Source organism: Agrilus planipennis, unplaced genomic scaffold, assembly GCF_000699045.2.
Source record: "Agrilus planipennis isolate EAB-ADULT unplaced genomic scaffold, Apla_2.0 scaffold83, whole genome shotgun sequence".
NCBI lineage: Eukaryota > Metazoa > Arthropoda > Insecta > Coleoptera > Buprestidae > Agrilus > Agrilus planipennis.
The window spans coordinates 118,820-146,326 of NW_020438895.1; the positions used below are offsets into that span (position 1 = coordinate 118,820).

The following is a 27,507-nucleotide window of genomic DNA, read 5'->3' on the forward strand; positions in this document are numbered from 1 at the left end:
CGGGAAATTCTCCTTTGTCATATTTAACAGACGATCTCGTTTATACTTCCTAAAAACCGTGACGATTACACAACTTTCCAAAACACCTACAAAATTTTTGTTAATTGAAACCAATTCCCTGTGATGTAGGACCATAAACATTACCTATAGCAATTACTTTAGTTATTCAACAACAGTATAAGCATTTACTTAATTAATTTTTTATTTTAAACATTCTTAATGATTTTTGGTTTTTAATACTTATTTAAACGCAAAACAAGAAACAATAATTTTGAATACATATTTTTCAGGACAGCATCAGTTCATCTACTTGCCCCAAAAGCCTTTACCAATTTGTCATAATGTAATTAATTTCCGAGTATAGTCAAACTCTATATCTCTAAATCAGTCTTGATATTAGTTTGTTCTCTTTAACTCGATTTTTTGTCTAACGTTTTACATTATAAATTGTCACTTTTATTTGATCATAAGTTTACTGTAGGAAAAGACAACACTGACGAAGTACTTTCTAAAATTGTAAGGGTTATTAGAGGCGGGCTTAACAACAGTAGGTTTTATAGGTACATAAGCTGCTGCAGTTGGTGCTCCAGGAAATTGTGTAAAAGTGACTCTATTGCAATCCACAGCAACTTGATTTTAAATCGGTCGTAAAAATGCCATAAACGACTACGTGTACATAACATTCACTACGTAACGTACCATCAGCGAGATAATCTACTATCCGCCGATGTTCCGACCACCCTACGACCACCCGAATTTCCCCGGACAGTTTGGGGTGCAAGCGGCGCGCTCCCGTCGCGCGGGCCACCGTCGTCGCCGCCAACTTTGTCTAGTTTTAGTTGATGGCACAGCATAACGTACAACAGTTCGAATCACGACCTGACCGACGCATCTCAAAAAACGACGCTCATCCGAAACCGGTGAACAATTTCGGACAACTTTTCCGAAACATTTTCCATCCTAACTGCCAGAACTGATGCGAAATCGTATTGAAATAAGAACGAAAAATTAGTAAGTACAATTTTTTTATATTCCGTTATTTCTTTTATTTAATTTTTAACAGTTTTACTAAATAAAATTTCACGGATGTGTCTCGTAAAATTAATTGCTTTAAAAAATGTTCAGGAAGTATAATGTAGAAAATGTTGATTTTGGACAAAAAATACTAGGCAAAATTTGATTTGGTGAAGCTATTACAAATTAGCAACAAAACAAAATAAGTACTTAAAATCAGATAAAAAATCAAAATTTTTTAAAGTGCATGATTTTTCACAGGATTAAAAGTGATTAAATTTTGTCGTCATTAAATTTTCTATTTCATTTCTTGCCGTATTCACCAATTCAAATGTGATTTCTCTTAGGCGACTTACTAACTAAAGTAATTTTGAATACACAACCTCTGTGTAAGTCCCGAAATTCCTTAAACATGTGGAAAATTCGCGCTAAAGGAAAAATAAACAGCAGGAACAATTCTCAATTCACAATTACTCTGAAACTAAAACTAGGACAAGAGTATTTTTAACATCCGAACACTTATTTTGAACCAGCTGAAGTGAAGTCGAAGAATTTTTAGCTCGACACAATATTTTTACCCTTTTAAACTGCTAGAAAAAATAGCGGACAAGGATGTATGATACTTGACCTGCTAGCGTGTCGGGAGTTCCGCACTACTAGTAATATATCACTTACTTTATTAGAAATAACGTAGAACGTTTCGACAAAATGTACTTTTCTATCTTTTTGGTCTACTGAATTTTAAGTAATTAATTAAAATTTACAATATTTGGAAAAAATTCTAGATGGGGATAACATGCTTTTGGAGTAGGTTCATTCATTCAAATGTTTGAAAAAAATGCTTTCAGTTTCCTTGCAACCGGACCTTTCAAAAGAAAGCCCACTCGATACGCGTTACAAAAATTCGTTTTCTTTGGTCAATCTAAAACTATAACAGAATAGCAAATATTTTTTAAATAAAAAATGCGATCATTAATAGTCTTGATTAGTATGTGGCTCAGGGAATAAAACTGCCCTTGTTTACGCCTAGGCGAATATATAACATTAAAAGATATTATTAGTACGAAGCCCTTATAAAATGTACTACTATTATTTAAAACTAAATAAAAAGATTCTAAATTTTTTAACGTAAAATCTCTTTGCGATGATAATAATCAGAGGGTGAAAAACATGTTTATGAACTTATCTTATTACGAATTACAATAACAGTAATGGTTTGTTGTTGTTGTTCAACTGTAATGAGTTTTAAATGAAATTGTGGCAAATGATAGATACAAAATTTATTTAAGAAAAGTAATTATGCAAATTAAGTACGTAAGTAAGCTAAAATTGACTACACTATCATTCGAAAAGATTTTCGTATATTTAAACTTTAAGTACTTATTAATAATTAAACAATAATTAATAGAGTAACTCATTAACTTGCTGCTTCTTAAAATTTGAAGTAATACTTCAAATAATAAAGCACAATAAACGTATGCAATACTATTCAATTTTCGTTATAAAATGAGGTCACATTTAAAATATTTCCGGTAGTATGTAAATATATCAAAACTAACAACAGATGTCTGACCTTTGAGCAACATGCCAAAAGGTCAAGTTTAAACACTGTACACTATTTCACTTCAATAGTAAACCGATGTTAAGAAAGATAACGCCTGCCGCACTGGAAAAATATTAACAACTTCTTGTTTTTATAATAATGTACAGAATTGTGGCAATTTAATACGACACGTATGAAATATCTGAAATTGTTGTAGATGGTATTTAAAAGTAAAACCGCGTATCTTACCGCTATTTCTCCTTCCAGGAAATTCTAAGTATCTTATCAGGCGAAATGCTTAAGTATTATTTAAACAGCGAAACGTGTTGTTTACTAATGCAGGTAAAAAGTAGTGAACATGCTATCTCATCTTACCACAATTTAAACATCTTATAAATCATAATTTTAAGTCATGAGTGCAATTTAATGGTAAATAATTAAAGATGGGGCAGATCCCCGGCGTTAATCCGGTACGACGGACCTTTTAGGATCCAGCCGGGTACCAGATGATGGTACTGGTATCCAACAGTGCCAGGTGATAGAACCACAGCGAAAAAAGTAACAATAATAAAACCATACACTTCTTATTATTAAAACTCGTTTTTATGGTGATAGTAGTTTTACGAAAGCACTCTCATACGTTAGTTCTGTCATGAAAGTAAAATGTCTAATTACTAATAATGATAGAAAAAATAATAGCAACATGGCTGAAATTGAGATATTAATTGCAGCAGTTGATAAAATAGTAAAACGGTAAAGAACTGTGAATGAGGAAGTAGATCCAACAAAGGAATACAGTGGGGACTTCAAAAGGACTAATATCAAGTAGAAGATTTATAAATTTGTATTTTTTTGTCAAAATGATGAAAGAACCTACTTGTTATTGCAAAAGTAAAGCTATTAATTAATCGAAAAATTTAAATTTAAAGAGCAATCTTTTAACTATCACACATTAATAAAGTGCATTAAAAAAAGAATACAAATTTGCGTCGCTAATTTGGCTGTACTGTCATAACGAGTTTTTCTATTCATACAGTTCAACGCTTATCACGGTGGAAATGATGTTTAAATAAATCGAAAATATAGCGTTAAGTACATAAATTAATTTGGCTTAGAAAGGGTAGGTATTAACATATATATTATAGCCTACATATACAATCATTACTGCATTGATTTCGTAGTTTTTGCTTATTGCTTTTATAAATTATATCAAGGTAAACTTGAGTTTCAAGTGAAATAAATATTGTAAACAAATCCTGTACCAACGTAACTATATGTATAACTTTACTGAAAATAAAACATATTAAAATTATTCAAGATGAAAACGAATACTAACGCCAGTAATCAGTTTAGAGGAACTTGAGGTAATAATTGCGAATTACAGGTTATCAAGTATTGTATCTTTAAAAGTTACTAAAATTGTTGTTCATTTATCCGCGACGGTCTGAGAAAGAAATTAATTAGCAAGATTTTTAGGAAATTAACATAAAATAAATGAATCGACACTATTTTCTTTAACTGACTGTTCCAATCTTGGCATTAGGCTTGTTTTGCTCATCACTACTCGCCTAACGGAAACCTCTAGTTACAAATGTGTAACATTTTGACTGACTATCAATTTCCGGGCTTTTATTTGTAAAGATTCACCCTGTATACCCATTAATATACGGAAAACACTTTTTTTTTTTTTTAACAAACAAACATAAACTGTATGATTTGCAACAATATTCGCGTTCTGAGAAATCAATATTTGCCCGTTGAAAATGCATTTTGATTCATGGGAAAACGGCAATTCAATTGTCAACATTATCATTATCAACGCCAAAGTGAATCCATTTATTGACTTTGTATGATAACCTTGCCTAAACTATCTCGCGTGCAGTGGGCTTTTTGAGCGTATGCACCGAATAAAAGCCGTTTACCACATCAGTGACTTTATACGTACATCTCCTTAAGGTCAACATGTCTGTTGAGGGCCGTATTAGCCAGGTTTTAGTGTAGAAACTTGTTGTACTGTATGATGAGATATTGCACATTTTAGTTTACATCGTCTCGTACAGGGTGTTTTTTGCAAATAATCAAGAGATGGAATCGGATGTGGACCTACAATATTGTCGAATTTTTTTTTATCTAATTACCCACTGACAAATTCATACAGAAAAGCCTATAAGAAACTTACGTGGAGTTCTGTGGAATTAAACCAAATCGTTCAAAAACCTAAAGCGCGTTTCGATGCCTAATATTTCATCCTCAGGTACCGACACCTTGGGCTAGAGTGGATCATAGTATTTTATTTAATAAAAAGTTTACTAAAAAAAATAGACTGACGGGGCTCTTTTTTTTCCATTCTAAGTTAAAAAAATATATTTTTAAAGCAGAGCTTATTAATTTTAATTCAATTAACTTAATTCAAAATTAATGTATAGTCTCTTCTTGAGACTAACAATTACCTTTCGTATTCAAGTAAACTACTAACAAAAACTCATAGATCTTATTTCTACTTCCTTAGTAAGTATTTCTTCATTTAAAAATGAAATTAGGATGTTAGAGAGGGGGGGCTATGTTTTTATTATAAAACCCTGGAATCCTAAATATACGACTTTCCAATTCCTTTTTGTTCTTTGAGAAATTAACCATTTTCATTAAATTAAATCTTAAATACAAGAAATAATTCGTATCTACTCCTTCAAGTACGCTTAATTATTTTATTATTTATTTATAACTGATTGTTAAATAGTTCAACAAACTTTTCTGACACACACACTGCGATAACAGTATTGTTTCTGATAAGACAGTAGCAATGTCGTACAAAATCTACAACAGTGAAAGATAATTTCGTAATAAAGTAGTAGATAATAGTAATTTGGAAACTTTCATTGTAATCTAATTTTTGCAGCTAAAAGCTTTAAATACAAGTTTAAATCAATTGCATTAGTTAAATTTCAGTTCAATGAGGATTACCTGATTCCATTAAGAACTTTAATGAAAAATCAATCACAAGACAGGCGTAACAACTTCTAAAAACATTAAGATTGTGTTTTTGTTAGAGAAGTAAGTTTTCAAAAAAGAATTCTAAAATTGACTACACTATCATTCGAAAAGATTTTCGTATATTTAAACTTTAAGTACTTATTAATAATTAAACAATAATTAATAGAGTAACTCATTAACTTGCTGCTTCTTAAAATTTGAAGTAATACTTCAAATAATAAAGCACAATAAACGTATGCAATACTATTCAATTTTCGTTATAAAATGAGGTCACATTTAAAATATTTCCGGTAGTATGTAAATATATCAAAACTAACAACAGATATCTGACCTTTGAGCAACATGCCAAAAGGTCAAGTTTAAACATTCTGTACACTATTTCACTTCAATAGTAAACCGATGTTAAGAAAGATAACGCCTGCCGCACTGGAAAAATATTAACAACTTCTTGTTTTTATAATAATGTACAGAATTGTGGCAATTTAATACGACACGTATGAAATATCTGAAATTGTTGTAGATGGTATTTAAAAGTAAAACCGCGTATCTTACCGCTATTTCTCCTTCCAGGAAATTCTAAGTATCTTATCAGGCGAAATGCTTAAGTATTATTTAAACAGCGAAACGTGTTGTTTACTAATGCAGGTAAAAAGTAGTGAACATGCTATCTCATCTTACCACAATTTAAACATCTTATAAATCATAATTTTAAGTCATGAGTGCAATTTAATAGTAAATAATTAAAGATGGGGCAGATCCCCGGCGTTAATCCGGTACGACGGACCTTTTAGGATCCAGCCGGGTACCAGATGATGGTACTGGTATCCAACAGTGCCAGGTGATAGAACCACAGCGAAAAAAGTAACAATAATAAAACCATACACTTCTAATTATTAAAACTCGTTTTTATGGTGATAGTAGTTTTACGAAAGCACTCTCATACGTTAGTTCTGTCATGAAAGTAAAATGTCTAATTACTAATAATGATAGAAAAAATAATAGCAACATGGCTGAAATTGAGATATTAATTGCAGCAGTTGATAAAATAGTAAAACGGTAAAGAACTGTGAATGAGGAAGTAGATCCAACAAAGGAATACAGTGGGGACTTCAAAAGGACTAATATCAAGTAGAAGATTTATAAATTTGTATTTTTTTGTCAAAATGATGAAAGAACCTACTTGTTATTGCAAAAGTAAAGCTATTAATTAATCGAAAAATTTAAATTTAAAGAGCAATCTTTTAACTATCACACATTAATAAAGTGCATTAAAAAAAGAATACAAATTTGCGTCGCTAATTTGNAGAAAGTTATTTATTTTCTAAGATATTTTTTGTATGAAGCCCGCTTAGTATGATGTCATTTCCCTTCGATGTCATTATAAGCGGATTCTACTGTGCCTATTGAACGGGTACATCAAGTACGAAGAACATATTAGGATCTTGATGTAACTGCATAAGAAACATTAGTGGTCGATTATGTTTGGGACCGATTATGCCGTCCCGTCTTGAGATTATTGTGTTGTATGCTCTTCTTCCACTTCTCCACAAACATCATTATCTTTTGACGTTGTATTTACAATAATGATTCTTTCCAGGGCAGCCAGGCCAAGTGGGATTACACTACACGCACACAGCAAACTCTTGGGTCAGTTACTGTGATTTAGACAGTGGATACGTGAGCATCACTTGACCTTCTTTGGTAGATATCACAGCATCACCACGTTTTGTACCGAAAAAATTAGCGCATCATGAAAATGTCTTTCCGCACAGGTTTATAAATAACAAAAAAAAAATAATAATAAAATAGGAAAGGTTGAGTGAAGCTATGAAGACGAGAGGTTTGGTGGTAGTAATGATTTTTTGTGTGCTGTGTTTCGCAGATTCTCGCGAAAATTTGAACACTAGGACTAAACGTTCAAAATTTACCATCGATGAACTTTTAGTGAACACGTTCCCGTACAAAACGTCGTGCGATATCGATTTAGATCCTTGTAAGGCTGGTAAGTAACTTAGCTTAACCCTTATCGAAAGAGTCTATCCATTTGAAAGGACATTGAAATATCAATAATATACATTGTTCATAAAGCACAATGTCAGCTTCTTAATTCAATTTTAGGCAGATTTACTGAACTAGGACTACTTTTGGGTATAAAAAAATTAAGGAATTTTGTGTATTCTTTTAAATGAATATAAATGATAATAAGACATTTAATACCTAATAATAATTGTTAGCTTCAAAAATTGTTGCTAATTTTTGAATTATGAATAAGAAAACCTAGAGGAAGACAGAATTTTCAGGAACTAAAAAGAAAGAAATAAGAAATAGAACTAGTGATAATTAAAAAAATAGGTAATATGAAATTTCCATTAGAGTACCTACTAAAATCATCTTCGCCAAAAAGAATCTGTTAACAATATGGTGAATTATTGATCACATAACGATTCAATTGGTTAATACGTAGGTATTAAAAAAACACTTTATAAATTTTATTTTAATCAAAGGAAATCTTTATTCGTATGGGTTATTTCCTCGAAAATGCATTAAATCAACAAACAAGTCTATAAAAACTAAGAATTTATCTTGACTGACGTACAGAAAATTATGTATTTACTTCTGTATCAGGAACATTTAAACAAGATATTATCTCAAAAAAGGTCAACGGCGGTACAGCATCTCTGTTATATCGATACAGCGTTATTGCGTATACTTTTTATAAATGAATGATCGATATTGAAAAATTAAAGAGCGTTAATCAACTGCAATTTGTTCAGCCTCAAAATAAATCCTGGTTATATTAGAAACAAAACTGTTAATAAAATAAAAGAATAAAATAAAGCTGTAGTAAATTACAAATATGTATCTACCAAATTAAACTTCTCGCTTCATAACGTGTACCTACTACGTAGCGACTATTTGTATAACAATAAAAAACTCAATTATTTACCATTGAGTTTTTATGTCATTAATAGCCCTGCTTATTGTATCTTCATAAACTAACAGAAGCATTTCCTAAAGAAGAAATGTGGGTCGTATATTAAGCGTATGCGATAATTCAATCACATAAATTACAGGCAATTAAAGATTCAATTATTAACGTTCATACTATTTTGATTACCATTTATCTATTGATACAACGTAATTAAATTAAATACGATTCTGTAAGAATTTTTGACTTGGTTTTCCGTCTAATTGTAAACGATAATGTCAATGTTTCATTTCTGAAAGTTGTATGTGAGAAAATGATTCCCTATTTCACCTACGTATATTAAGGCAGTTACCATAAGATTAAATAAAAAGCACTAAACTGCTTGTCCAACAGACTCAGGACTGACAACCCCATGATGATAATGATGATCATGAATATTTTTATTATTTCAATATTTTTTGAAGGCGTTTTTGTTGTTACATTCTCAAAACTATATAACTTATTTTACACAGAACATCTAAAAATAAATATTAAAATTATATACATACAGAATTCGCTATAAGGAGCGACAGTATCGGTTTAAGGAAGTATACTACTAGTCGTAAGCCAATTTTTATAAAATTTAATTAGAACCAGTCGCCTTTAATAAAAAGAAGTCACTTCTATGCTCGCGAACGATTAATTTAGAAATTCGAAAAAGGTCGTAAAACGTGTATGTTTGGAGTACGGCGCTGTACGGGTGCGAAACATGGACAGTGGGCGCAGCGGAAAGGAAAAGATTAGAAGCGTTAGAAATGTGGTGTTACAAACGAATGATGAGGATACCGTGGATAGAGAAGCTGTTAAGTCCTAATAATTATCTATATTTTTTACAATCATTTTAAATCGAAAACTTTTCCGTTTAGTTAGATTTAGTGTTATTATTTACTTTATTTACATTTCTTTGGTCAGTTCAACTTCAAACGTTTGTTCAAACATTTTAAGTCATAAATTCCTTTGCTTTATTATTTGGTTTTATAATATTTTAGAATAATTTCATTGTCATACAGACAAAATGTACGTTATGAATTCAATAATTCCTGGTAGCATAAATGAGGTTTTTCTATCACTAGTACCTGGCTTTGTTAGCTCATTCATACCTGTTTTCAGAACTTTTCTGTATCTGGTTGAACACCCTCTCGTCTATGACGACATTCAGGAAATTCCTTCATTTATCCACCACCATGATATGTTTCATTTAAACTCCACCCCCTTTCTTTGTTCTCTAGTTTTTAAGTAAATTTAATATTGTTAGTTAGTATGTAAGAAACCTTCTAATTAAACACATCAACTCAAATTCGCTACTAGTTTTATTTAAAACATTCTAGTAGAACGGTAGTTCAATAACGCAGCTTCCGAGCGGTCTCCGGATAATTTTTTATCTTACGACTGCACAAAACAGAAGCTTAGAATCGAAAAGGAATTACAAAGATTAGAAGAACAGAGGACTCAATAAAAAATAGGCAAGATAGGTTGGTAGGACACCTTCTCAGGCATGAAGGTCTAGTTAGAGACATATTAGAAGCAGAAACGGGGGTTAGGAGGGGTAGAGGTAGACCTGGATTAGATTACTGTTCGCAAATAGTTAAGAATATGGGTTGTTCTAGTTTTAGGGGAATGCGAAGATTAGCTCAGGATAGAAAAGAGTGGAGGTGCGTGTCCAACCAGTCTTAGGACTGACGACTTTTTAATGATGAATTAGAACCAATTCGGGAGCATCTCTTTTCAAATAAAAAAGAAATCCTGCAAATCACATCGTGGCGTATTCAGTGTACATACATAAGTATACATAAGGTTAAATTACAAATCCTCTCCTATTTTGATGTTTGTTAAAAATGAAATAAAAATAAACCCTATTTATTACAGCTTACCATGACATTTAAATATTTGAGCCATTTTAAGAAAACCCTAAAAAGTAGTAAGTAAATTTTAATCGTTATCAGAAATTAGTTTCCTCAACTTAATAACGAAGAAATCAATGAATAAATTTCTATTGATAGTCTTACAGGGTAGTTTTCAAATATATTTGAAATAGATCAGTATATAATAAATAAGGTGCCAATATCTATAATTCCAGCATACGTTAGATTGTATTCTAATTCGGTGCGGCTGTCTCGTCCGATATTACAAGATTCTAAGTATAACAATGTCAAACTAATTGTTGGAATTAACTAATGCGCCAACGTCATACGTCAAGAATTTTGTCGTTTAACCGGAATTTTAAATTAAAAACCTTTTAAATTTAAAACGGTAGAAAATTCGAAACAGTTTTGATCAACTTACAACAACGAGGACTAAACGCGTTTCGGATGGATTTTATTTATCTCTGCTGCAAGAACATAACCGACAGAGTACCTACGCCATTCCCTTTCGCTTAGCAAAATTTCTAACGCAACCCAGGCAGCATTTAGCGTCTGAAACTAGCAACTAATTAGAGGTTGTTAGAGTTACACGTTGCTCTTTAATAGTCTGGAATATCCAAGCAAGCTATCTTTATAGCAATTAAAACCGCTTCACAAGGTTCGAGATAATTGCGAAAATCTGCGAACGTGTCGGGAGAGAAGGGCTTACAACACTTACTTTCGAGAAAATGTGCAACGCAATTACTTGCTCGTTAACAGATGGCGTTCAACGAAATCTGTGCGTTAATTGCCATTTTGAACATCAAACGGGCTCATAAGCAAATGGCAGATACAAATGAGTTTAAATCGCCGAGTACCTATTAAGTATTTCATAGAGATGTAAGAATAGAGCGCTCAGGAGGGCTGCAGGCATTAATCTAAGTGTGAGAGAGAACGCTCCCGGACCCCCCCCTTCCATGCCGATTTCCTTATATGATATAGAAAAAGTAGGATGTGAAACATGGACGCTGGTGGTGGTGGTATTACAGGCATATGATGAATATACCGTGGATAGGGATGTTACAATTGAGGAGGTTTTAGAAATAATATGAGAATACGAAGGACTAGCTACAAACATATTAGAAGCAAAGACAGGAGTTAAGAGGAGTAGAAGTAAGACTAGATTAGATTACGATTCGCAAATTCTTAGGCATATGAGATGTTCTAGCTTTAGGGAAATGCGAAGGTTGGCTCATGATAGAAAAAGACTGGAGGTGGAGCCTTAGGACTGATCCTCTTATCACACTGCAAATAAAATGAGGTAGCACAAAAAAAATAAATGCCTTATATCGTTGAATAATTGATACACACATACACACGCAATCTCTCAAACGTATCTACCACTACAAGTGGTGTATATAGAAATTTCACTTTAAAAAGGTGATGTATCCCACAACCTAGAGTCAAAAGCATACACGTATCAAAGGCTTATTTCATAAAAATGTGTTTTACATCAATACGACTACTAAATACTTAAATCTTCAATTGACAAAAGCCACTACCCGAAAGGATTCATCGATACAAAAAGCAGACCATGGAGTAATATAAAACAGCACACCGTTTCTCTTTTATTAAACGAATTAACGGATAAAAAAGGAAACATAAGGCATTAATGATATAAATCATGTTCAACGTAAAAAATGTAGGGGCATATTCTAATCATCCATTCTACATTTATATGTCCAAACTTAATGGTTTTTTAACAGTTAATTACAAAAAAAAACAAATCTTATAGCAATCCCCACTTTACAAATAATCATTCATTTTACGTCCCTTCGTCATTATAATTAATTCTAACAGTCGAGTGAAAAACTGCCCCTTTTTTACGAACAGCAATTTCAATTGCCTTTGTTTTTGAAGAAAATAAATTCAGACGAAAGCACCCACTTTACTCTGACAATAATGAGGACAACAACACTAAAAAGGCCTTTGTGAGCTGTTCCCAATTTAAATTCTGACAAGTTTTCGGCTGAACAGGTACCTGTAAAAAGGCTCTCGAAGGATTCGTATCATTAAAATATAATTAAAAACAGTATCAGAACTGGATGGTGTTGCTCGTTAAACGCCAGTTTAACAACGGCTTGTTCGATATGGAGCAGTGGCGTTTCGTAAATAAGGCAGGTACAAAATAAGATAAGACCATAAAATGTTCATCAGACTCATTAGGAAAGACGATCATTAAAAGATACTATTGATCTAGGGTAAATCATAATTAAAAAATTGGTTCTATCACTTGATACAACTTAATTATGGAACCATACCCATTACATATAACAAGGGCGCACTAAGCAAGAATTTTGAAAAAATTGTATTTCATAGGGTTGAAACAAAGCAAAACATTTCCTAAAAATTCCACATTCTACCAATTGACCCAAAAAAATCAAATGTATAATGTAAAAGATAATAAAAATAGGCACCGTGTTCCACTTACACTAATCATTTTTGCAACCAATACCAAGAGCATTACATTTCAGAATCCACCCTTACTATTTAAAAAGATTCATCATCATCATAAGGTCGTCAGTCTTAAGACTGGTTGGACACGCACCTCCACTCTTTCCTATCCTGAGCTAAACTTTGCATTTCCTTAAAACCAGAACAACCCACAACCTTAATTATTTGCGAACAGTAATCTAACCTAACTTTCCTAACTCCTGTTTTTTCTGCCTCCAACATGTTTCTGACTAGTATTAAACTGAAAATGGCAGTTAACAAATTTATTTACTTATCAAAGGTGCGAAACATGGACAGTGGGCGCGGCGGAAAAGAAAAGGTTAGAAGCCTTCGAAATGTGGTGTTATAGGCGGATGATGAGTATAGCGTGGGTAGAAAAGGTTAGAAATGAAGAGGTATTGGAAAGAATAGAAAAACAGAGGACTCTATGGAAATCAATAAAAAATGGGCAAGATAGGTTGGTAGGACACCTTCTCAGTTATGAAGGTCTAGTCAGAGACATATTAGAGGCAGAAACAGGAGTCAATAGGGGTAGACGTAGACCTAGATTAGATTACTGTTCGCAAATAGTTAATGAAGTGGGCTGTTCTAGTTTTAGGTAGTAGTTAAATTCAATATTCGTCCACATTATTAGTCGTAACCTTTATTAATTTTCCCTGATGCTAATAAATTACATTATAACAGCAATTTGTTTTAAAAGTACTCCCTTAAAAGCGACTCCGAGTGTTTATAAGGGATACGACATTAATGATCCTGATAAACGCGAGGATTTTAACATACACGGTCTGGTCATCACAAAGACACCACCTACGAATTCATCACTGCCTTGTATCCCGACGGACGCAAATCCAAACGCCTAATCAAAATCCACAAGAGCTAAAACATGGTATAAATGAAATGAAGGGGTGGAACAGGGCTAATTGCACTCGGTTAAATTTGCAATAATAAAACATGACAAACAATCTAATTTACAAAATAATAATATGAGCTTATATAGCCTAACTACCATTATACTAAATTCTAAACTCCTTGGAAATGGACACCTGCCAAATCACCACTTATCCTGCCTTTAGCAGGAAACTACAAAATTCCATGAATTACAACAAAACAGTACCCAAAACAATATCGAATTGGTATACGTCAGCTGTGTAAAAATGAAATGCATATAATCCAACATTTTTAGAAAACAATTAGAAAAACTTCACTTATTAGATGAACCCATAGCTAAAGAAACTATGGATTCCATTTTCTTCTCTTATTGATGTTGATTTTACATTAATAATATTATTTGCAACTCTATTTTGGCTCTGATCTTTCACGGTAAACAAACTATTTTAGAGTCAGTGCCTTTTTTCCAATTAAAACAGGTGGCAAAGGTAAATAAGGGAGCATATAGAAGAATTATTTGTTGCTGAACTGAAGAAACTATAACATAAAGATAAAAGAACTATGTCTCAATCACTTCAAAAAACATTTTTGCATATCTCTGTTCAGAAGATTTTCTCGAAGTTTCACTGCAATAGACAGAAACCGTTTTTTCTATCAAATGTAATCAAAATGACACCCAGCGGACTACCCCTAAAATAAAGCAGAAGAATTTCCGGGATCTGATCTAAGAGTCAATTCCACGATGGTTAAACGTCTCAAAAAACAATAAGAAATTCATTGTTAAGATCAAAAACAGTAGTTTAAGGATTTAAGCTAAATCCGTAACTCCAAATCTCTCCATAGTATCAATGCATATCAACCCAAAATAGTAGTTACCTAGGTAAAATAAGTTTAATCGGCAGTTAGTCATAAACACTAGATTTTTGGATCTTGGTCATTGAGAATTTTGCTCAGAATTCTATAAAGAACAGCAAGAGGGTTACCAAAATTCTCGGAATGTTCAATTGTTTTGAAATAGTGTGGTTCCTACCTATTGAGATTGTGATTTGCTGTTCATATACCTGAACACTCTAACAATATTTCCGTTAAAATTGTCGTGAAATCCAATTGCCTTGATTTGTACTACATTGGCATAAATGTAGCAAATAATCAACAAACTTCAGCTACTAACTACTACTACGAACGTCAGTGACTGTATAATCCTGAAATAAATAACGACTGAAACTGTATCTACTAAACAAAATAATTTTTGTCATCTAATTCTGAACCATGTTTTATACAAATGTACAAATGCATCTGCAACCGGTCCATTAGTGTAAAGAACACTACATAAAGCATATAGGTACATGAAACTTACCCTTGTTAATTAATTCCTTTTCAAATATGTTCAGCACGGTCAAGTAACAACCACTTTAACTGTCCGCATGACTCAGGAAACTAAAAGCTCTATTCGAATCTCTTATCCTAACGACAATATATAAAAACTAATGATAAATTGATACATGTATATACGACGATACACGACACAATACGAATCCATTATTTCTGTAAAAATTTGCTAAATAAAACAAAGGTCATTGTGTACAGGATACGATAGGTAAAAGAATTGTTTGTTTCAACATGACCAGAGAAATCATGCATAGTATGAGATATTGATCTGAATCTGCAATCAGAATTGCTATAAGACATCTGCATTTTGAAATATCCTACACTTAAATTTTAAAGATAAATGAATTTTGGCCTTTTTATGGGCATTACTACACGAAATAAAAGTAAAAAATAGCCAACATGATCATCTGAATCTGATCACAGAAAAATATTGAAAATGCAAGTCAAATAAACAATATTTGGATTTTAGTTTTAAAATATTTCAAAATTTTGATGTGCCGTGCCATGTATGAGGTCAAATTCTAATTCAGCAGCAAAAGATACTTAAAAATTACTACCCTCTTGGTTATGTTGTTTTTTTATATAAAATAGTAGTAGATAATCCCCTCAAAAGGATCAAAAATTACGTTTCTTGAGTTTTGAAATTGGAATATTGAAACTAAAATGAATGCATAAAATAGTCAAAAAAACATACATACAAGTAGTACTGGACTGTTTAATAGTTTAGACGACTCTATCGTTTACACTGTTTACATTTATGCTTTCCTAAACATTATTTATTCTATAATCCAGATGTCTGTAGTTTAGACCATTTAAGTTTAGCTTAGTTTTCCAGGAGGAAGTGCAACAGATCAGGTCATGCAACTGCTTCCTGAAATTTCTTTTAACTCTTGGTATTTATGCTAGCCTATCATAGTTGATAATGAAAGCAGAAGATTGATTGTATAGGAAATTAAACTGCGTAAACTCTCTATCAGCGTTTGATTCATTACTCCACTTTTTACATACCTGTTTTGGTTAAACCATTAAACACCCTATGTAACTAGGAATAACAGTTCTATGTCAAAATTTACCTTCTTTACAATTCGTAACCTATCTATTTCCTCGCGGAAGCAGAAACGTATGTAGCTCCGGGTGGTGCATGACCCAAGCATTGAAAGTTCTGGTCCATGTGCTAACTCACCATAAAAATTAACCCAATATAACGTAAAAGGTCAATGTATTATCAAGGAACTCAAGGCATTTTGAATTATATGAGACTTGTGGTTTTACATTTTTATGTTACTGAAGGCATACCATGTAATAATTCATCATCGTCATGAAGTTGTCAGTCCCAAGACTGGTTGGACACGCACCTCCACTCTTTCCTATCCTAAGTTAATCTTCTCATTTCCCAAAACTAGAACAACCCACATCCTTAACTATTTGTGAGCAGTAGGTCTACGTAGGTCTACCTCTACCCCTCCTAACTCCCGTTTCTGCTTCTAATATGTCTCTGACTAGACCTTCATGCCTGAGAAGGTGTCCTACCAACCTATCTCGCCTATTTTTTATTGACTTCCATAGAGTCCTCTGTTCTCCTATTCTTTCTATTACCTATTCATTTCTAACCTTTTCTATCGACGCTATCCTCATCATTCGCCTATAACACCACATTTCGAAGGCTTCTAACCTTTTCTTTTCCGCCGCCCCTACTCTCTATGTTTCGCACCCGTACAACGCCGTGCTCCAAACATACACCTTTAACAACCTTTTTCGAATTTCTAAATTAACCGTTCGCGAGCATAGAAGTGACTTCTTTTTATTGAAGGCGAATCGACTCTGCGCTATCCTCTGCTTTATATCCCTACTATTCCTTCCGTCCTGACTTATCTGACTTCCTAGATACCTAAAATCAGTCACTTCTTCTAATCTTTCATCTCCTATCTTTACATTCGCTCTCTCCGTCCTTTTTCTTCCCTTGCATACCAGTATTTATGTTCTACTTTTATTTATTTTCATACGATACTCTTTTGTCTACACCTCTTCCATTTTATTTAAAGCTATCTTTAACTCCTCCTTGCTATATGCTAATACTGCTATAAGTAATAATTATGGAACTTGAAATCTACAGCAGAGTGGTCCTCCGTTACTCCAAGCAAAAAACAATCTGGCTGCGTCCCTGAACGGAAAATACATCAGCAATCACACAAACAGCTTTGCAGCTTCATGATAACAATAAGTTTGATTAAAGATTGAAACTAATTTTACTTTGCGGATTACGTTTTGTTTAATAATTGCAAAATAACTTCGCACCTACCCATAATGTTGTAAATTTCATGACACCTCTTTGTTTACAAATACTTCGTAAAGGGTAATGCGGGTTTCGTAGGCACATTCATTCGGCCTCTTGCACCGTCAGATCCTTAATTATCCTGGTCGTAAACGTAACATTTAAACTTTATAGTGAATACTTGTTCTACAATCGGGAAATTTTCGTGAGGACGATACACCCTGCGAGGGACTGCGTAATCTTCCCTTGAAAGCAACCGTTTCTTTTGTTAAACGTCCCCCCCGTTAATCGGCTTTTAAAGAGCCATTTAATTTGCGTCATAAACTTGAGACGACCCTCTGTAATAAAGTGAGGGATTTGGAGGAAGTTTTGCTAAGCTGCTAGAAATAATTTCCGAGATCATGTGCCGGAAGATTAGCCGTGTTTTCATTAACTTTTTGTGCACATTTTAGAGCGAAGAATGCGACCCGGAATTCAGTTGATAATACGAAATTTACTATTCTACACAAAGCATACACAAAAAAGGAATAAATTTTTATGATCAGATAAAGCATTAGTCGCGAAAGGGTGCTTCGAGAAACAGTGTCTTGGCAGAAGCTGGAAGACAGATAACTTTTAGATTGTTCTAGAATACAGAAAAATACTACAATCAAAAGCTGACTTAGAATTATGACTAGCAGAAATAACTTAAAGAAAGGAAGAAATGAAATGAAATAAGGAATTCAAACTAGTATAACTAATAAGTATTTATAAAAAAATTGAATTGAAGAAACGATCCTTAAATGTTTGAAAGAAGAAAGAAGATTGAAGAAACGAAAATTACAATTGGATTAAAAGAATACAGAATAAATGGAAAGCTAGCAGACATGGGATCATCATCATGTATTCAACCCCAAGACTGCTTAGACAGCAACTTACATCTCTGATCATTTCTGAACACTAATCTAGATGTACCTCCACCCCTTCTAACTCCTATTTATGTTTATATGTTTCTAACTAGCCCTTCATGTCTCAGAAAGTGCCTGGTTGCACACCAATCTACTTCGCCTATTTCTTATTGACTTCCATTGCTCCCTCTGTTCTCGTCTACACCACGTCTTAAAAGCTTCTAGCATTTTCTTTTCCGCAGCGCCCAACAACTTTCGGGTGCTTCATGCCTACCAGATACTAATGCTGATGGACGAGCAGTCCCTCCAGACTACTCCAAGGGATAAAGCGGAAGGCCCTCTTCAGTTTCCTTTGAAAAATCGCAGGAATGGGTGGGTGGTGATAGTGATGAGAAAGATGAGACAGACGAAATGAAGACAGAAGAGAATGAAAGATTATCTGTGGAATATTACTGCCCCAGCGTTTGCCTAATTGATTCAAAGAAGCCTCAGAAAAATTTAGACCAATGAAGATGGACTCAGGATCAAACCGATGTCCTCCCAAATGCTAATCTAAAGTCTAAACTAAATCTCTAGGGATTTTTGAAAGGAGATAGAGATTATATATTACACGATTATAGACAGTACATCGCTTTCTAGTAGCTCTGATGAGACCTAATAATTTCGAATCCGCGATTTCGTTAGATAGATACATTCCGATGTTCCTAAGAAACGTTCTTATAGGAAATATTAATACAGCGGAGAATATGAAGTCACAAGCAACAATAATGGTATAGAAAAAATAATATGCATTACAGGGCAAACAACGTAATGAATAAAAACTGACTAGGTACATAAAAATGATGTAGAGTGGAATACGTAAAAATGGACTGTAAAGTAAAGCTGTGGTAAAGAGCATTAAGTTCATGCCCTGCAATTTTTCGGGTCTTTGTAATGGCAAGTAGTAATTTCACAGCTACTGGTCCTCACCAGAACATAGCTGAAGAAACCAAAGAAACTGAATAAAAAATCGGTTGTCTGTAAAGTCGGTTTACTGACGATAGTTGAACGTGACAACGTCATAAGAAAATACTGATGGAATGGTTTCATTTTTCAAAAGAAAATTTTAATTTTATTTGTTTGATAGATATTTTGTATGGATATAGAGAAGGAGGTAAATGGAAATGTATTATTGTTAGCAGCTGTCCACGCGGACGCATCGCTCACTCAAGTAGGAGAGAGACAGATGTCGAACGCTGCCGAACGCGGAGGCCGATTGTGCCTCTTTGTCGCTCGTTCCGCGCTCTCGCTTGCACTTCAAGCCTTAAATGGAACGCCTCAGAGCGAGGTAACGCCGCATGAGTCATGTTTTTTCGTGCGTGCAGCCGGCTCCATCGAATTATAAGACGTTGTCACGTCAAAAAAACAAGATGACTAATATGTCTCAAAAAGATGGAGATATTTACAGCGTAGAAGCTGAGATATAAATTACTCTTATGATATTGCGTCAACAAATATCGATATTTACGCAAGAGAAGTTACAAGCAGAAACAGAATGACTCTAGTCAATGCATTTTGACCATTATTTTTTTGAGTCAGAAATTTTTCCGACACAGCGTAGTTTGAAAAGCAGAAGGTGAACAGTTTACCTGGTACAGGTACTTGTTTTACAAATCAGTTTGCTTCATTCTCCCTCAGAGAATAACAAAGATAAGCGCCGATTTATTGATTGGAAACATCGACATTTAATTATGAAGCCCCATTTGACCGGATTAAATGGCCATTCACATTTGACAACGGTTCAAACGACTGTCACATCGCATTGGTTTCCGTCGTTTATTGAATCTGTACAAACTTGTATCAATTCGGGGGCAGATTCTCATTACCAGAATTTCAAAAGTTGTGCTAATCACCTAATACTTATGTATTACAGCAAAGCGAAACAAGATGATTGCCTCAGGCCTAAGTAGTTGTAAATCTAATTGTAACACACAATCTGACTTAAAAATCTATATTATATTACAGTTAAAAATTCTAATTTATTCAATTTAAAACAAATTGAGCAACACATTGTTTGACTTTTTCTACTCTACTAATTTTAAGAAACAAATTTCCGATATCTTTGATAAAATTTTTGTCACAAATCATTTAAAAATTAATGTATTTATAATTATGTTTCACATTTTTAAATTTAGTTTATTTTACGTCGTTTTACCTTTTCTTTTGAGCATTCTTCTCCAAACACCTTCAAATTTTTCCTTTTTACTTATTCAAAGTTATTTTGAGTTCTCCTTGTATTTAACCTGCATTTTCTTATCACTCTTTCAGATAACTTCCAAGGCGACATAGCCATATCAGGATATGACTATGGTAGTTATAAAAAGAGCGACATTCATCAGGAAGAGATCGAACAATATAAACAAGAGGTCCTGGAAGGACTTCAGATTGAAGAGGAGGGTCTGACCGATTTGATTCGTAAAAAGGCCAAACAACTCCCTCCCAGCCCCAAAACCAACAACAACGACCCAATTGATTACAACCCCATCGTTCCGTCGCTATATAAGAACGGTCAGATTTTGAAAAGGAAACCCCAAAATGGGGTGCAGAACAATTATTCAACAACAACGGATAATCCTGAGAATATTCAAGAGACTTTGGACAATCAAACGAAAAAGGTTAAAAGTTTGATTTATGACCCTTTCGAGGGCCCTGAAGAAACGAACAAAAAATCTAAGCATCAAAAGAGACATATAAAGAAGAGGAAAAAGAACACGTTTACGAAAATTAGACGACGGAAAAATAAAAAAAAGTAAGACTGAGATTCTGGTGAAAATCTTTTCACTTAATTGTACAACACAAAAACACAGTATATACGGTTACTTATATGTAATAGTATTCCTGATTAATTCCGGAAACCTAATTTCGTGTTGCAGTTGCCGGCTATCAAAACCAAAACTACAACGAGTATCGATTGCCTGCGGCATTCGTTTAATTTTCTTATCCGACAAAGAACATACTTTTCTTTTAATTAAAATTGAATAATACAAACTGTTATTGTTATTTTAGTCAAGTACACATTATAGATAATCTTTTTGATTTTACGATTTTAAAAATGTGAGTATCATCGTAATAAATGTAATGGCTTAAATCTTGTAGACATTCAAAAAGAACCACCACCACCACCACGATCTCACCCCTAACAATCTCAGACGAGACTGTATTCAAAAGGGACATTCCAATTCACGAATTCGAGCCAAAATTCGATTTCAAACAGAAGAGAAAACAAACGTTAAAGCAACAATCGGACCATTATCACCATCATCATCATCAACAGAGACCAATAGGGTTGCGGGCGCCACATCATATTGTCACAAGGGCTGCGACTGCACATAAGGAAAGGGTATGGGACTACGGAGTGATTCCCTACGAAATTGACGGCAACTTCAGCGGTGGTCACAAAGCGCTTTTCAAACAAGCCATGCGACATTGGGAAAATTTCACTTGTGTCAAATTTGTGGAAAGGAATCCTTTAGAACATCAGAATTACATCATATTCACAGAAAGGCCTTGCGGGTACGTTTTAGACAGTTATCCAACATTGTATGTATTAAGATATTTTTGGATAAAAATTAGAAAAATACTGTACAACTTAATTCAATAATAAATATCAGATTTGTATTACTGTATCGATTTATAAATATCATTTCTATTACGTTAGTTACTATAGTAACATTATTGAGTGATTCAGTTTTTATTTCTTACTTTCTGTGCTCGGTAGTCCACTGCGCAGTAAGGCAGTGCGCATCCGATTTGTCACGTAGTCAAGGAAATTTTGCTTACGTTTGGTGCTTATTGATGTGCAGTGGCTCATAGCGCAGCGGACCCTTGAATTTTCCATCCTTTACTGATGATGATGCTTTTTAGACCAATTTGCTTCGTACTGGAGTCATGAGCAGTAACTTACATGACTCCAGTCTTCTTGCTTCTTATGAATCCCTTTAAATTTAAAATTCTATAATGAACCGTAAAATTTATTACAAAACTAAACGCTTTGATTGCCTTGATTACATAAACTATTGTAGGTGTTGCTCCTTCGTAGGAAAAAGGGGTAATGGACCCCAAGCGATTAGCATAGGCAAAAATTGTGATAAATTCGGAATTGTGGTCCACGAATTGGGTCACGTTGTGGGCTTCTGGCACGAACATACCCGGCCCGACAGAGACAACCACGTCCTTATATTTAGAGACAACATAATGTCCGGTAAGGGTTTACTAACGAAGTTCAACTAACAATGTTGATGTCAACTATTGATATTGAAGAAAAAATCATAAAGATTTTCATATCTTCAAAATGTAAAATAATAGTTTTTCATTTAAACTTTCAGTTTTAAATTAATTTATCATAAGGCAAACTGATTTGTTTACGAATGTAGATTCCTGTAATCATCTTAGATTAGATTTTCTTGTTTTTTAATGTGCATTAATATGTAGTAAATTTTATACAGGCCAAGAGTACAACTTCAACAAATTAACAGAGGGAGAAGTAAATTCTTTAGGCTTGACTTACGATTACGATTCCATTATGCATTACGCCAGAAATACCTTTTCTAAGGGAACTTACTTGGATACAATTTTACCAGTTGAAGTTACTGGGCGTAAAAGACCAGAAATTGGACAACGTGTAAGACTTAGCGAAGGTGACATCTCACAAACGAATTTGCTCTACAAATGTCCCAGTACGTAGTAACTTTATAGTTTAATTAATGTTCCCTTATTTGTACTAATTCTCTCGATAGTATTGAATTGTTTAATTTTTATTATTAACTGTTTAATTTTTATTATTAGTATTTTTAATATAACCGAAGGGGAAAGTGGGTCCCATAAATTCAAAAATAATTAAATAAGCATCTCAGTAGATAGAATATTAACAGATGCTGATATTTTAAAAATGGAATAAGAATTTGATAAAAAATGTATTTCCTTCATAAATCAATGATCAAAGGGAATGATGTGTTACCTACCGTAATAAAAATTAAAATTCACTGTTTTTCACAACACAAAGGCAATCCTTTTTATGCATTCCAATATCGCCGGTATTACAGTAATAAAACGCAGTCTGACATATTTATGCATGTAAATTACGGCAGTAAATTAACCCCATAAAACTGTCCTAGAACGCTAACGAGAAATTTACATTCGAATGGCTTAAAAATCTATTCCTGCGGATTTGTAAAATAATAGTTGATTACCTGCGATGCGATCAATAGTTTATACAAACACATTCCGAAATGGCTACACCTGGCAAAAGTTTTTCTCTTTGTCTGAAAAACATGACAAAATTACAATCAAATCTAACTAAAATAATTCAAATTCTTTGCTAATTTGCTATTCATTATAATGGAACAATTTAAATTTAAAATTGACGATATATCTCAAACAAAAGCATTTACTAAATTTAAAATGACAACAGCCCAACTTTTATCTAGAATGTGGCAGAACCTTTCAAACGAACTTTGGAACTTTCTCATCACCGTCGTATCTCAACAAAAAAGTTCATAACGAAACTGAGCGGTGCGAATGGAGAATAACGGCAACCCACGGCGAACGAATCGTCCTTAATATCACAGAATTGGACATACCAAAATCACAAGAATGTAAGAATGATTTCGTAGAAATTAGGGATGGATATTGGCATAAGTCGAATCTACTAGGAAAATTCTGTGGAAGTGGAAAAATGAAAGATTCGATCATTACTACGGGAAGTAGAATGTTGGTTACTTACGTCTCCAAAAATCCAGCGGGACATCGGGGATTTACAGCAAATTATGAAGGTATGTTATTAGTAAATAGCTGTTGTTGACAGTATTTGCTTGGATTTACACCAAAACATCGTTTGCTTTTAGCCGTATGTGGTGGTGACATAATTCTCGATACCAGCGATCACCTGGAATCTCCAAACTACCCAGAAGATTACCAACCGAACAAAGAATGCATTTGGAGAATAACTGTCCCAGAAGATTACCAAGTGGCGCTCAAATTTCAATCCTTCGAAGTAGAAAACCACGACAATTGTGTTTACGACTACGTAGAAGTTCGAGATGGAATTGGCATGGAAAGTCCCTTAATTGGAGTCTTCTGCGGATATAAAATACCTCCCGATATAAGATCAACTTCAAACCATTTACTAATTAAGTTTGTATCGGATGGATCAGTGCAAAAAGCTGGATTTTCGGCATCGTTTATCAAAGAATTTGACGAATGCAACAGAATAGACCATGGGTGTGCCCAAGAATGCTTGAACACCATCGGAGGCTACGAATGTGGATGTCGGATCGGGTTTGAACTCCATTCAGACGGCAAAAATTGTGAAGGTAATAACCGAGCTCATACAACCCACCGTTGCATGTTATATTATTGAACTTTATTGATTTAGATGCCTGCGGAGGAGTTATTGATCAAAATAATGGAACGATAACTTCACCATCGTTTCCTGAACTTTATCCGCCAAGCAAAAATTGCATCTGGGAAATAATAGCACAACCCCAGTATCGGATAACGCTAAATTTCACGCACTTCGATCTAGAAGGTAACAACATGCACCAACAACAGTGTGATTACGATCGAATAGAAATTCATAGTAAAATAGGAGAAGACAGGTACAGCAAACATGAGGTGTTTTGTGGAGCAAAATCGCCAGGATTAATTACATCAGAAAGTAATGCTTTAAGGATTATTTTCACTTCAGACACCAGCGTTCAAAAGACTGGGTTTGCCGCAATTTTCTTTACAGGTAATCAAGTATTTTAAAACTCTTTCAAAATAAAAGAAAAACTGACTCAATAATTTAAATTAACTGTTTTTGACTAATGTAGATAACTCCAACCAGCAACCAATTACTTCCTTTTATATTTTTTGAATTTCAGATATCCAAACGGGACAGGAAGCTGACATTTAAACATTAAATCTTCGGAACTTTTTTTTTATTCTTTCTACTTAAACAGAGCATTAAATTGATCTTTAATTTATATAATCTCATTAACTTTTTTTATTGATAAACTGCACATTAAATGTGTTATTGTAGACATGGACGAATGTTCAATAAATAATGGTGGTTGTCAACACGAATGTGTAAACACATTAGGTTCATTTGTATGCACATGCCACAACGGCTTTACCCTCCACGAAAACGGGAAAGATTGTAAAGAAGGAGGGTGCAAATACGAAATCACTGCCACTAATGGTGAAATATCAAGTCCCAATTATCCGGACTATTATCCTAGTCGAAAAGACTGTATCTGGCTGTTTAGTACAACCCCAGGACATAGAATAAAAATAGTTTTTATAAATTTCGAAATGGAACCCCACCAAGAGTGTTCATACGACCATATAGCTTTCTATGATGGAGATTCACCAGACAGCAATACATTAGGTAATCAATAAGAAAATTTTTCGGGAATTCTCATCCACCCAGAAGAAACATCGAATGAACTGTTGTTGTTTTGTTTTAGGTCGATTCTGTGGATCAAAACTGCCTCACCCAATAGTCGCTTCCGGCAATCAACTCTTCATGGTCTTCAAATCCGATGCTTCAGTTCAACGTAAAGGTTTCCTAGCTACTCACTCTACCGTATGCGGAGGACGATTGCAAGCGACCCTCGACATGAAACACTTCTATTCTCACCCAAAATTTGGAAGCGGAAATTATTACGACAAGGCTGACTGCGATTGGACAGTGGAAGCCTTACCGGGATATAACGTACACCTAATGTTTTTGACCTTTGATCTAGAGGATGAAAAGGATTGCGGCTATGACTATGTCGAAGTTTTTAGTGGGCTTGATGCCAGTGGACCATCTTACGGAAAATACTGCGGGAGTACAGTAAGTTTCAAAATATTTTTACCATTGAATCAGGACATTAACCAAAAATAATTCTTCATTTTTACAAATTTTAGAAACCCACGGATATTATATCAATGCATGATGCACTCCTAATCCGCTTCCAAACTGATGATTCAATGGCTAGCAAAGGATTCAGCATAGCTTATGAAGCAGTGGAACCGTACGGAAGTGAGGAGGAAATATGATTTCAAAAATTTTCGAAAATATTCGACGAACTATTTAATCTGATCATGTACACATGAAAGTAAGCAACCTTAATGAGGAAGGCAGTACATATATAGTAATTGTTAGATTAAAAATTTCTAATAAACACATTAAATGTGCCATCAACAGTAGGTTGGTATTAAAAATGAGTACTCTGTCAGTTAAAGGAAGCATTTCTTCTTAAAATGCAAAATAATAATGTTCTGATTAGGATAGGTACTCTACAATTAATGATACGACTGAAATTCGTATAAGACATGATCGTCACAGAATTATATGGTATTCAGTATAGCGTAGTTTGAGGTATGTCTAATCGTAAGTGTGAAATGTGTGATTTTAAACAATAAGCTACGGTAAAAAGTCAATTGCAAAAATGAGACACAGCAATAAGCTTTTTTTATAACGCAGTACCTAGTGTATACTGATAAAAATAAAACTGTTGATCTAATTCTTTTTGTACGAAATTCATATTGGAAAAGAAATTATTTTACATTCGCAAAACTGGAACAGTAGGTCAACGTAAAACTAAATAATTGGAACGTGTATTTGTAATCAAGCTACCTACAAAATAGGAAAGTACTTCAGTACCTAATCCAATTTCTTAAGGTAATATAGGCAGAAACTATTCAAAGTACCTAATGCGAAAGTTAAATAAATTATTAATGTTAACATTAGTGCCAAAAATCTCCAACTACCTATTATTATTATTAATAATATTATTACTTGGTAGATACTTTAGAGATACAGTAAATAATAATCAATAGTCCAGTTAGTTAATTTTTTAATGATTTTTTGTAATAGTAGCAATGGTCAATTAGTATTTTTGGAATATGTATGTTATAACTCATTTTGTAAACTTATTTAATCGAATTGAATGGTTGAAAATTCACTTGCAAAACATAAATGTACTTAAAATTAGATAAGTGACTGTAAACTATGTATGACTGATTTTGAGTTATTAAATACCTAATTAAGAAAGTTACAACTCTTTAATTAAAGATACATATCACTTATAGCCGCGTCTGTTGCCATTTATGGTCCTTAAAAAATGTTTAGTTTATATTGGATTAATCAACAAATGGTCCGGGCCATTTTTATTGCTCCACTATGACGTAGT

General features: G+C 33.6%; 1 protein-coding gene across 2 annotated transcripts; it reads left to right on the plus strand.

Moving 5' to 3' along the window:
• Positions 1–764: 764 nt before the first annotated feature.
• On the plus strand, positions 765–27,372 carry LOC108734338 (tolloid-like protein 1). Of its 2 annotated transcripts, XM_018465855.2 has the most exons (12): positions 775–1,011; positions 7,146–7,550; positions 20,615–21,095; positions 21,443–21,859; positions 22,369–22,547; positions 22,792–23,022; positions 23,773–24,117; positions 24,190–24,657; positions 24,720–25,076; positions 25,368–25,715; positions 25,795–26,165; positions 26,240–27,372. In XM_018465855.2, the coding sequence occupies exons 2-12, from the start codon at positions 7,376–7,378 to the stop codon at positions 26,369–26,371; spliced, it is 3,504 nt and encodes a 1,167-aa protein (XP_018321357.1). In that variant the 5' UTR covers positions 775–1,011; positions 7,146–7,375; the 3' UTR covers positions 26,372–27,372. The 2 variants fall into 2 exon arrangements, with proteins under 2 accessions (XP_018321358.1, XP_018321357.1); XM_018465856.2 differs by lacking the exons at positions 25,368–25,715; positions 25,795–26,165; positions 26,240–27,372 and adding an exon at positions 25,210–25,361 and having other exon boundaries at positions 765–1,011.
• The last annotated feature ends 135 nt before the right edge of the window (positions 27,373–27,507 follow it).